This window comes from Oreochromis aureus, linkage group 5 (assembly GCF_013358895.1).
Source record: "Oreochromis aureus strain Israel breed Guangdong linkage group 5, ZZ_aureus, whole genome shotgun sequence".
Lineage (NCBI taxonomy): Eukaryota > Metazoa > Chordata > Actinopteri > Cichliformes > Cichlidae > Oreochromis > Oreochromis aureus.
This window is the reverse complement of record NC_052946.1, coordinates 36,433,787-36,446,647: the sequence shown is the minus strand read 5'-3', so window position 1 is coordinate 36,446,647 and position 12,861 is coordinate 36,433,787. Positions and strand designations below refer to the sequence as shown.

The 12,861-nt window shown below is 39.1% G+C and overlaps 2 protein-coding genes across 2 annotated transcripts in view; both read left to right on the top strand.

Moving 5' to 3' along the window:
* The first annotated feature begins 3,654 nt into the window (after window positions 1-3,654).
* On the top strand, window positions 3,655-5,533 carry npffl (neuropeptide FF-amide peptide precursor like). Its single transcript, XM_031740376.2, has 3 exons — window positions 3,655-3,804; window positions 4,482-4,597; window positions 5,187-5,533. Exons 1-3 carry the CDS (start codon window positions 3,655-3,657, stop codon window positions 5,305-5,307), a joined length of 387 nt encoding a protein of 128 aa, XP_031596236.1. The 3' UTR covers window positions 5,308-5,533.
* Window positions 5,534-10,673: 5,140 nt separating this feature from the next.
* Window positions 10,674-12,861, top strand: part of LOC116320710 (protein phosphatase 1 regulatory subunit 1A) — a 34,551-nt gene continuing 32,363 nt past the window's right edge. The window contains exon 1 of the mRNA XM_031740379.2: window positions 10,674-10,980. Coding sequence (XP_031596239.1) covers window positions 10,900-10,980 — 81 coding nt within the window. The 5' untranslated portion in view covers window positions 10,674-10,899. The remainder of the gene's footprint in view (window positions 10,981-12,861) is intronic.

The following is a 12,861-nucleotide window of genomic DNA, read 5'->3' as shown; positions in this document are numbered from 1 at the left end:
GTTTCGATGAATGTGTTGTCTTCTGGGCTCGACGATTATTCTGGGTTGGCTCAAGAAGCCATTTAAAAAGTTCATTGATAGCTTTTGTAGGGCTTTATTCAATTGCCTGAGTAACTTGAATAAGAACAAAAAACCACAATACAGCCTATATATAACATGCCGTAGCCACGACCGGAGCACCGCTGTCGCATGTGTCAGATTAAAAAAACAGAAAGAAAAAAAAAGCAATATTTAAGATATCGTGTGCTCTTCTTGTGTTTAGGAACATTTCTGGTAGATTTTTTTTATGGATGTCTTATGATGACATAACAGTGTAAAAAAAATCAAATATGTATGAAAACTTACTGTAGCCTCAATTTAAAACCTATACTGCTACGAATGAGTGAATTAGTTACAATGTGAGGTCTGAGTGATGCCGCCATAGAGTTGTAATGTAAAGATGTTTCACCAGGTAACATCTGTTTTGTTGTTGGACTGCATTAACCTGCTTGTCACACTGTTCTTGTTAATGTATGCCGCTCGTCCCAGTATGACAGTTCACTTCATTACTGACACTTCTAATTGCGTACAAGTGCCTTAATGTAAAAGTGGCAGATGGTGTGCCACTGGTTACAAACGCAAGGCTACTGCAAATTAGATCACACTCCCCTGAAACATCTGTTGGACACCGGTGGACAAGTAAACATCCCTCCAGCACTGAAGCAACATGAAGACAGGGGAAAACCTTTGTTGTTGTTGTTTTACATGAACAGAGCAGCGCGAACATAATGTGTATCAGAACCAGACAAACTCTCTTTGGATCTAATCTGGGCTGATGAAGTGGCTGTAAAGCATGAAGGGTCAGCTTGATTTTTTAGGTATTGCTGGACAATCTTATATTAGCTGCATGAAAGTCCTTTTTCTGAAATTCCCAAATTTTCTGTTGGTCATTGTTCGGTGTTTTATTTATTGATTTCTTTGGATTGGCTGCACTGTTTAAAGGTTGGAAATGAAATTTAAAAAAAAGATTTGAGGTAAACCTGACAGACCGCTTAGTTTGATCATTATGCAGAGATTTTAAACCCAGTGATGGACGGACAAAAACCAGGGATGTGTAAAAGCTGCAATTCACTTATATAACACCAGGTGGCGGTAACACTCTGAGAAATTAAACATTATTTCTATAGTTACTTTAAATGGGAGGGAAAAAAAGAAAACATAACGCATGTAAATTTTGTAAAAAGCTATAATATGACTACTTGTCTGGAATAGATCTGAATTATTTTGTTTTTCATGGAAATGTTGCCCATAATCTTCTTGAGTATTTGTGCTTGTTAACATAAAGATGCCTGCACTGAACAGTAATTAAGAGGTGCAGATGAGATGGGTTTGTCTTTACTTTTTGATTGTAACTCTTCTCGAAGAAGAAATAAAGGCATCTTGTTTTGTTTATGCGACATTAATATTCATGGTCTGTGGTCGGCTTACACACTGGCTGATAAATAAAAAAAAGTCAAAAACGGAACATTAAATCTTATAATCATTTTCAAGTTTATTTTTAACTCAGACCCATTAGTGATATGAGTTTTTTATTAACAGTTTATTAGGTAGTGTGTTTGTAATTAATTTAATTTAGTCTAAGAAACCGTTGGATGACATATCCATACTTTACAGTATTTCTCCAGCGTGTAACCTGACTCTGCATTATGACAGCTGGGATTGGTGTAAGAAATAAAATTAGTAAATTACATTACTAATAAAAATAGCCAGTTTTATTGTGTGAGTACAACACAATCAATTTAGAGAAAGTAATTAATTTTGTGAGCTAAATCAAATGCGAAGCTGGAAGCAGGACAGTAGCTTAGATTAATAGTATTAAGAGTGAAAACATCAGCTGTCAAAAAAAAAATGTATGTATGATTTTTTTTAAACTACCTTTCTTATTATCATGCTATGTTGTGATTATTAGTGCTACAAAAACCCAGAGTAAAAAGCTCTGAACAGAGCTAGCTTCCAGCAACTTATTTCTTTTATATTTATGCTAAACGGCCTCTGCAGCTGTTAGATACACCTGTAGCCACTGAAGACTGAATTAAATTGAAAGTATTTCAAAATCAGTGGCTAACATATCTCAGACCTATACTGACCTCATGTTTTTCACTGAAAAAAATAAAACATTTTCCAAAACACTGTTGGAAAACCAGTGAAAGGCATAAAAGACATGAACTCACGTATGACCACAGTTTTCCTTTTCCCTGGCCCTGTGATAGCTGGGATAGACGTAAGAAATGGATGGATGATTGGATGGTTGAGCAATGGGATCACACAAAACTAAACAAAGGCTTATTTTTATCCTCTTATTAGAAATGGTATAAACTCTATTCTGTGAGTCAGAGTGAGTAACTTTGATTTTCCTGTAAAAGCTTCTGATCTCAATAATGAAAACTAATACTCTCAGAATCCCTTAGATGTCATCCTGGTTGCCATAGTAGTCAAAAAGAGGCTGTATGTGCGTGCGTGCTTAAGCGGATTGTCACCCATTAGGCACTTTGATGAGCCAAATCTGTTGATGTTGAATCCAGTAATGTGGAAGTGACTAATTATTACACACACACACACACACGCACGCGCACGCACACACACACACACACACACACACACACACACACACACACTGAGGCAACACTAAACTGAACAACTACCCCTGCAAGTGTCACTCTCACTAATAAAAACTTGGAAAGATAATTGAAGGAAGCGAGCTGACGTTTAACAGATGAAGTGTTTCATTTTAAGGCATCGGTTCCTTTGGGGGAAAGCTTCTTTCTAAAACCCCCTGATCTGCTTGTTAAAGAAAACTCTGTGTAAGCAAAGGGTTTGATGAGCCAGAGTCTTATTATTGACCCAAGGTTTACTTTACATTCATGTCAATAAAGCTTTAGAGAAAGCAAATAATCTACAGTGCATGCAAGGGAGATCCATAATATGGTCATCATAGGTCCACAGCTCTAGCCGTGAGCGCAGAAGCTCCACCCACCTGCTCTTCAAAACTTTTGTTTGTCAGGGGCAGCCAATCAGAAGAAAGTAGGATTAAAGGGCGGGTAGTTACAAAGAAAGCTTGTTTCATACAGAAGACGATCTGACATGCATTTTTTTTTTTTTGTTGTTTTGGTAATTTTTGCAGTTCTTCTGAATACAGTGTGTGCTTTGAATTTCTTCCTGTATAACTGAAGTCAGGTGACTAATCTGTTTTATATTGTATACGCACTGTGCATTACCTTGGGATGGGTGGATCGGAGTCCATTTGCACGGATTTATTTGTTTAATAACTGTAAGTTGTGTTGCACGACCCTGAGGGCCACATAATAACACACTCTGGTGCTAAGTCATCACTAATGCCCTGATCTGAGCTAAATGGACCTAGTTAAGTCTCTTCCTCCATCCTGTCCCCTGTTCCCCTTTGTACAGTAGCATCTTTCTTCAGCTCTCCTGAGACGTCCAGCCAGTGACCACGAGGTGTATATAAGACCCACTGAGGATGTGACCAGCACTGAAGTTAGCCAGGACACCACAAAAACAAGACGTTCTTAGCAAGTCTGCTTAGACAGCCATCTCCTTCTCATTCTTCTTTTCTATTTGTCATCAGTGTTTGTCTGACCTCCTCTCAAGTCTGAGAACATGGACACAGCTGCAGCGGTGACTCTTCTGGCACTGATTATGGCGATGGCTGGCGTCAGTCAGGCTCTTCATATCCAAGGCGGTCTGGACAAAAATGACATCTTGCCTGGCAGCTCAGAGGAGAACATGCCTGACCGCCTGTTGGGGCTGGTGAGACAATCAAACCACTGACAAACTTGTTAATTTTCTTTTCACTTACATGTCGACAATCTACTTTATGTCAGGTCCAAGATAATTTGAAGCTTTAAAATTGAAATCCTATCGCTGAGACACATGCAGTTATTTTTTAAAATATGCATACTTTGTGCCTGATTTAAATATGGACTGCCTGCTCTGGTACATGCCAACATTTTCTGAGAGGATTGTATGTAAATGCGACTTGAGCCTTTTATCAAATGAGACAGGATAAATCACACAGCCCATTTAGATTTCAGATGGTGTTCCTCTTCACGCAACAGTGTGAAATACACTGTTATATATTCTGGTGTGAGCAGATAGTTGGGGGCAGGATAGCGAATCAGATAAAGGACAAGGAGATCACGAGTACTAGATTTTCTCTTTGTGGCATGCAGGGACAGACAGATCTGGGTTTTACTTTGCATAAAAATGAAGCGAATGGATATTTTGATGTGCACCGTGTACATCTCTTATCCTTGGTGCCTTAATATCTACATCTCAAGGCTTTTTGCCACTGCAGGACAGACTGGTTGGAGTCATCAGCCCCTTAAGTTTGTGATGTTCTTCATGTTTTATTTTAAAAAAGAAGAAAGTTTGACACAATGCTGTGTGTTCTTGTGTAGCCTTAAATGTGTCCTGGTGTGTTCCAGGAGAGTGAAAACAGAGATAGCGACACTGATGATCGCGTGCTGACTTCATTGCTGAGAGCCCTGCTGCACGGAGCCCAGAGAGAAGCCAGGGAGTCTGTCCTCCATCAGCCACAGAGGTCAGTGGCATCACAGTGCCTGTATGAATCTACATTTCAAGTTTTCTCTCAGATGTGTTTACAGAAAAACACTAATATAGGCAGTTCACTGACGTACATTGGGCTTGTCACCAAATCATTTTTTACCCATTCTTTCTGCAAAAATACACCATATGTGAGTAGTTTGTAGCTATTTAAAGGGATTATGATATACAGTAGATCGCACCGTGTACTGGAAGACAGGAAGAGGAAAATCCATTTAGCCATTTGCAACTACTTTCCATATCTGAATTTTAAAAGATCAAAATGACCCATTATGTACTTGAAAAGTCCATTTGTAAAAATCGTTCAGAGTCAGAACGATCCCCTTATGGCAACGCTGGGATCATTAAATCCTCTCATCTTCAAGGGCTTACTAAAACGGTTGCCTTATACTGTCGCTTCCTCTGTAACAGTCCTTCGAGCTCAAATGTAACTAAGGCCCAGCTAAGACTACAACATCAGCATCAATCTTTTATATTTTCTGGTCTGTGCTTACAGATGTTTATCTATCTAAAATCATAGTTTGCAGTTGAAAATAATTCCCACTCCTGGTGCTTTCCCCTCACAGGTTTGGCCGCAGCTCCAGAGGGCAGGTTGTGCTGGAGGATCAGATGCATTCCCGTGACTGGGAGGCTGCCCCCGGTCAGATCTGGAGTATGGCCGTGCCCCAGAGATTTGGCAAGAAGTAATGTTGCAGGCACGCTGTGTTGCCCTGGTGGAAGGTCAAGCAGCTGAGAGTTATAGAGATACTAGATTTGTTCCACTCGAAGTTCCAGCCCATTAGGCTTGACCTCACACCTCGTGTCCAGTGAAAAATGACACAATATTCATTTTCCATGATTATGATTGTTGTTACTTTCTTTGAATTTCCAACACTGCGAAGCATGTTAACTGGTGATTGTTTGGATCAGCATGTTAAGGACTGAAAATGTTTGTTGTAAATTGTTAGTTGCTATGTTTTTGTTGTTCTTCCGTTCAAATAAAAGAACTTTAATCTTGTAATGCTAATTTCACGTGTAATTGTGTTCACTCTTATCAGTGTTCAAATATCATAACACAGTAATCCGTTAAAGAAAGGTGGGAACAAACAGATGTGGAAATTTTATAAATCCAGCTGTTGAGTTCATTTAAATATGACCACTTAATTTGTTGCTAATCATGTTTTAGTTTATGAAATGTGTGTAAAAATGGCCATTCCGAGTTTTCTCAAGCCAGGGTGAAATCTTAAAGTGTCCTGTTTGTCCAAATAAAACTCTCAAATCCCCAAAAATCTTCCACTTAAATATACAATATGATAAATACAATAAAAAGTTTGTATAGATGATTATAAATAAAAAAGCTAATGGTGAATTCTGCATTTTAGAATCTATAACCAGCCAACATTTATTATTTTTATTGTAACTGTTTTATCAGCTCATAAACTAATAAATGAGCTTAAAATCATTTAGCTTACAGTTCATATTTTAGCACTTAGTGTTTTTTTTATATCTGCCTTCCGTATTTTAAATTCCATCAGAGGACAAATGGTATATGTTTTGTTTGTTTGCAGGACGGTGTTATATTTGCTGGATCTGCAGCCAGTAACTCACATCTGCTCGGCCATAAACAAGAGCATAACTGTAATGTGTCTGCGCTGGTTCACTTAAACATCAGGGGAATGTAAATGCAGTGAAGACCACACACAGAGGGATTAATGGAATATGATAGTTATGTAAGTATTTTTCCATTTCTTTACAAACACAGCACCGTGCGGGGTTAATGTAGTGGGATAAGGATGGAAATCCTCTGTTCAGTGTGCCGTGATGGTCAGCACTTCTCTGCAGACTTGCAGTGCTGCTGTCTGTGGCTTATTTACAGGCCACCTGGGGAAGCAGCATGCAATAAGCCTGTGCACTAATTAAAACACAGCAACATGCAATTACTCTACACATTACTGGTGTCCACAGCTAATTACTGGGAAGGAAAGCATGTCAATCCCACTTAAAATGAGTCTTTTATAACCTCAAGCTCTCGTTCTGCTGCAACACCCCAGAAGACAAAATAAAATAATGTGGTTGATTTCTTAAGACTGGTGGCCAATGATTTAATCATTTTATTATTATTTTGGTTATTTTTAATCAAATTTAACTTTAAATTCTTCTTTATGGTTTAATCTGTTAACATGAACATCACAGTTTTGAGCAGATTGCTCCGGGCCTCTCTCAGTTTTAAGGACTCTGATCTTTACAGTTCTAATTAGAAATGAAACAAACAAACAAACAAACAAACAAGAACCATAAAAATGAAAACCTTGTTACAAACGAGTAGGTAAGACTGACCGCAGAGCGTAACAAGACAATGTGGCACAGAACAAAGGGAACCTGTGCACACAGACAGCCCTGATTACAGGTGAGGATGACTGGAGTCAAACTGAGTAAATTCAAAATAAAACGGGAAAATAATGCAAAGCTATGACATCATGTTTATACTCTGTGCCAAATTAAGTTAAGTGCACTTGATAGTATTTACCTGTTAATATGAGTACTTTATCAAACATAAACAGAGACTGTATATGAAATATGAGCAGCACTGCCTTAAGGGCTGCTGTTTCAAAGCATCTTTAAGTAAGTTGGTCATCATCATCTTGTGTTTACATGTGAATAGAAGGAACCACATGTAGCTTTAGAGTTTATACTGAACCGCTGTCAGAGCAGGACTACATTAGTCATTAGAGGGACTGCAGTTTGTCAGATGCGGCCTGTGTAGACTGGAAATTGCGATTGCTTAAATGTTCACATTAAGCTCATGGAACACCCCACACGCCCTCAGCTGCTTTCACTTGCATTTGAAGATATGCGTGGCCTGTTCTTGACTTATATCTGTCTTCATACCAGCTTTGACAATGAGACATAAATGTGAGATAACAAGAACCATATTGAGACAAAAGAAAACGACAGAGGCAGAGCAGGTGCTGTTGTCCACACAGCTGTAGCCTCTCATCAGCTTAGCTGACTTAAAGAAAGTCGGCTCATCTGAATTTCATGAGTCTGCAGGGGGTTCAGGCAAAACATCTGTGTGTGCAGTAATTATAGCAGAAAGACGCAAAGAGAGCGAGATCGAAAACCCAGACTGACTGACAGATACACTGGGTATAAAGACTGCTTTAGGCAGCTCCTGTGTGCAGCACTGTTATACACACGCACGCACACACACATTCTCGTTTTCATATCTTAGTGAGGACATCTAATTGACATAATTTTCCCCTATTTTTGGTCCCCACAAAAATGCCTAAACAGGTACACACACACACACATACACACAGAAACCTTTCTTTTCTGTTTGATGACCTTTACTCGACCTCCACACTTCCACTTTCCCTCATGGTCATCATCTTGGATGGCAGCCATCTTGAACAGCAAAGAGGGAGGTCTCAGCCATTAGTGGTCATGACCGTGACACAGCACAATCTGTCACACACACAACAGGCTTTAATGGCTACAGTGTGATCAAATGATCTTGTTTGGAAAGAAAAGCAAAGGTAACTTTAAGGTTAAATGGGAATCTGTCCTCTGCTGCTCACAGTGGAAATTTTTGAGCTGCACCTTTAACATTTCACTATATATACAATATAAATAATGTTGGAAAGACTAAAAATAGGCAACAGTTTTTTTCCATGTCCCCGCCTTGTCTTAAAGAACTATACTGTTAGTGTTACCTGTCAACTCTTTACTTGTTTTAACTGTCAACTTAAGTCAAATTAAGCATATTTAAATTTACACTAAAGTTGTGGATGTATTAAAGTACACAAAGCTTTAACTACTGAAAAAAACCTAAGAAGATTGCTGTTACATCTGGTAAGAAAGTGACAGCATGCATTTAAAAAAAGTATAGGAGGTCTACACTTTATTTAAAGAAGAAGTTGAGACTTAAATTGGTTTCAGAGGTTCAAGTAGTATTTTTAGGCAGATTGAATTGTTTTCCTTTCTTATTTTGGATTAAATTAGAAGCACTAAATAATTCAGATTCTCAACCACAGCAGCAAATCTCAAACAGAATGACAGAAAAAGAAGATTCAAAGTGTTGCAGTGATCCAAAGTCCAGACCTTCAATGCTGTTCCAGGACCTTAAGAGAGCTGTTCATAAATAAATGTCCTGAGACCTCAATGAACTTAAGAAACAAGGCGTGGGCCTAAATACCTCCACAATAACACGAGAGACTGATGAAGAAAATTATTCATTCAAGCAGTGGAGGTTCTACAAGCTACATACTGAATCATGGGATATATTTTTGTTTCTCCATGGCTGTATGCTCCAAACTTTCAAATAAGCTTTTAAGCTATTTAATTAATAGCTATTAATTAAATTAAATTATTATGTGACTGGCTAAGGCCTTTTCCCTTTGAAAGTTCAATAAAAGAGTTAGAGAAACTCTGCTGATGTGAAGGAGCAGCAGAGACAAAGCTTTTGTCCTTGGTTCACTGCTCACATCAGAGGCTGCTCTGGAAAACGTGCAGCCAGCTGTTGTCTCTCACAAACACACTCACATAGAGCACGCGGCCCCTTATTAACACAGTTTTCTGCTTTGATGACAGAGACATTTTTCAGTAAAGGCTCTAATTACATTGGCAGCTTTTTATTATTGCTCTCCCTCCTTTACTACCAGCTACAAGACAAAGAAATATGCAATCCCACCACAGCAAGACACTCTGAGATTAAAACAAAGGATTCTGTTGTTCTTTTTATTCATTTTTACATGATTTTTTTAAAGATGTGATTATTTACCAAAATATTCTCTATGTTTAGACTGTTTTGAGTGACTAGCATCCAATCCAAAGCTTTTAAAATGAGGAATTATAGCGAAATACAAATGGTTATTGTAAAAGATGCAAATGGTGCATCCCATGTGGCTGCTTCATTCCTGCTGAGCTCCTTTGTTGTCTGCTGTTTCTGGATGAACTGTTCACGCTGAAATGGAAGTAGAGATGCGTAAAAAGGTATTGCGAGGTCTTTTGAAATGTGAGAGTGCTTTCTTCCACTAGACTGTACTTCAGAAATATTAAGAATTTTCATATTTAGTTTGGAGTTAAAGTTTAGTTTGCTCTTCACGCCTGCTTGAAATTTATCTTGAAACAGAGCAGAGTTTAAAAGCGTCACGCTTGATATTTATTTCACTCCCAAAAAGCACTGCACATTTGACACACCGTATGCTCCTTGGCTGGTGTCAGGTATCGGGGCCCAGTGGACATGTGGTGTGGGGACACTGGGGCTAAGAGACAATCAATAAAGCTTGTGCTGGCCAGGCGTCAGACAGGACAAGCCTGGCCAGTGATGAACAAAGAAATCATCAAACACAGGACACACACACACACATCACAGCCTCAAACTGATCCTACATCAGGACGTATCAAACAAAAGGCAGAAATCTGCAGAAGTCTGAGAAAAACATTTTTGTTAAAAAAAACATTACAGCAAATAAAGAACTGTTTAGTGTGCATAACCATGTGTTTTTATTTCTATAAGCTCAGATTATTCTCTCACATACTCAATATTGGCTCAGAGTTGCATTATACTGCATGATTCCCAGGTAACTGTACCATCCGTGTAGGGACTATGCACAGAGCTGTTCAGTAATGAACACAGTGCATGTGTTAAATGAACCAACAAACAAATTTATATATGTGTAGATGTCAGCCTGTATTGACCTCATTCTGAATGAGACCACTTGTATCTAAAATACAGCGTAGGCTGATTTTAAGCATGTGTAGGCAGGTGATTTTAAAAATACTCTTGAAGAAGAGGCTGGATAAATCCTACTCATTTCTACCCTTCGAGAGAGCATGCCTTTGTCATCCTCGCTCTCTCGTCTGTGCAGGGGCTGCTGCAGAACAGCCCAGAGCTCAGACAGCCAATAAAGACGGAAAGAAACGTGAAAAGAGGGTGGGACTTGGTGTGAAAGCGAATGAGAGTGAAGGAGAGGTGTTCCTTGCAGAGAATGCCCTTGCTTGAGCATTGAGAGGCTGGAGAGACAGAGAGGGAAGATAGAATAGACACTAGCAGGTGCTGAAGATAGGGAAAATCATTAGAGACCGGGTGCCAAGAAACAACAAGGCAATTAGGGAAAAGTGTGTTTAAAGGCAAAAGTAAGAAAAGAGTCAGAGAGAAACTCAAACAATCTGATTCTTTTTTAATAAGCTAGAGCTCACTTATTTTTCAGCTCTTTATCCTCCTTGTTCCGTACGGATTCTCCTTTCTCGATCATCCCCTTCTTCCTCCCGTTTTCCTCTCTGACAGACAGTGCCACCATGGAAACTGGAAGCCCTAGGAAGATACAGTTCACCGTCCCTCTACTGGACACCCACTTGGACCCAGAGGCAGCTGAACAGGTAAGGTGGAGGGAAAGGAGGCAGGAAGAAAGGTGGAAGGAGCATGAGGTGTAGGTAATATGGGACTTATAAGGGATTTGCATCTTTCCATCAGTGAGACACGATGAGAGTAGTACTCCCACTTTTTAAAAAAAATCAAGATGACTAGAGCAGATGCAAGAAAAAAATTACTGTATACTTGTAACACTTTGCACAGTCTCTGAACACATATTTAAAACATATGTAATCTAGTTGTCAAAGCAAGCAGGTGTAGTCAGAGCTGAGCAGCTCAGCATCCTGCATCCCAAATGCTGTAGTATACACTGATGAGTAACTGCTGCTTCGAGTAGACCACATTTTCTTCTGTGCATCTAATTAGCAGGACGTATGTTTTGAATACAGCTCTAATGTGAAGATGATGAATTCATAATTGATTTTTCCATCTGCACTCACAGTGAGCGGCTTTGCCGAGATGCATAATATCTCAGCGGTGGTTAAGAGGGGTGCCGCAGTATATTGATGTCTCTAGGAGGTCACTGTTTTTTTTAGTGACTGACTGCTTGTATCCTACAGCAATGAAATGCTGACAGGGTGAATGAATTAAACTCATTCATCATTAATGGACTTTTTCTTCTAAGGTAATTTAACTGCACAACTCAACTTGATTTGTGGCAAACACCACTTTATGACATAAGAAAAGTGAACTCCTATTAGTGTCTGAAGGAGCTTAGTGAGTGCAATCCATCCTTCTGTTGGGAATATAGTGAAAAGAGGTGTCCCACTTTCTCATTTTTATAAATATAACATGAACAGGACAGGTCATTCATAATGAATGAAGCTCAAGTAAAGCTGGCAAGGATTTAGGAGTCTACACTCTGTCTCACTCGCTGCTTTTCCCGCTCTCACTACTTTTTCCCTCGCTGATACTATGAGACCCAAAGGGAAGGTTGATGTTATGGATGTGTGTGTGTGTGTGTGTGTGTGTGTGTGTGTGTGTGTGTGTGTGTGTGTGTGAGAGAGAGAGAGTTTGTTCTTGTGAGGACATTTCTGTTCAAGAGTTAAGTTAAGACATAGATCTACTGTAGCAGGTGGAGAATGTATGATTACAAGTCTCAGATATGAGAAACTGAATATGAGATGGCTGCATCTGCTGGTGTGTACATGCATTTCGGTCAGCGTAACATCAGTTTGACATACACACACAGAGTTGTTTACAGCAAAATAAGACAGATGGCACAAAATCTGGAGCCGTTTCCAGTCTGGTTTGGTGTCTACTTCTGCATGAATGGAGAAACAATTTGTGCTTCTTATATAAAGGAGAACTAATTAAATGCAATGTTTAAGAATAAGAGCACTCTCTGACAAACAGGCAAATTACAGGACGAACCTGGAGCCACGGCCCCTGCAGTGATTTGTTGTAATAATGCTGTAGGCAAACCCAAAAGATAGCTCCTCCCAGGATCCCTCGATAACAAAATCAATTGTTGCTGGATGATTGCAGAAAAATTGCCATTTTTGTTCAGGAAGCTAATCTTCACCTATTAAAGCCACTATTATGATCTTTGACATGCAATTGAAACCATCATAAGTAAAAGATCAAGCTGCACTGGTCACATGATCCCAGTGTCACTTCTACAAAGTGTTTGATGACTTGATGTTGAGCTTTTAGAGTAAACGCCTCCTTAGCAACACATAAAAAGTCACAAATCTAGAAGTGGTGTATTTACTTATGTACTGTGTTAAACTTAGTGGGTAAAGTTGAACAAGGCAAAGCTATATCAAGCTTTTATTAGTTAGAGAGCTTTTTCCTGGGACTTTACCCAAATACCAAACAACTGCCTTAATTTTGGGGTTTAACAACTGTTCTCTCTGATAAACTATATTGTCCTTATCAGAGTTGGT

What these genes read in the sequence shown, in the direction of transcription:
- npffl (XM_031740376.2), top strand. Translation starts at nt 3,655, where the DNA reads ATGGACACAGCTGCAGCGGTGACTCTTCTGGCACTGATTATGGCGATG. An exon ending in CTGACCGCCTGTTGGGGCTG is followed by an intron (nt 3,805 to 4,481) that starts GTGAGACAATCA and finishes GGTGTGTTCCAG; the next exon opens with GAGAGTGAAAACAGAGATAG. An exon ending in GTCCTCCATCAGCCACAGAG is followed by an intron (nt 4,598 to 5,186) that starts GTCAGTGGCATC and finishes TTCCCCTCACAG; the next exon opens with GTTTGGCCGCAGCTCCAGAG.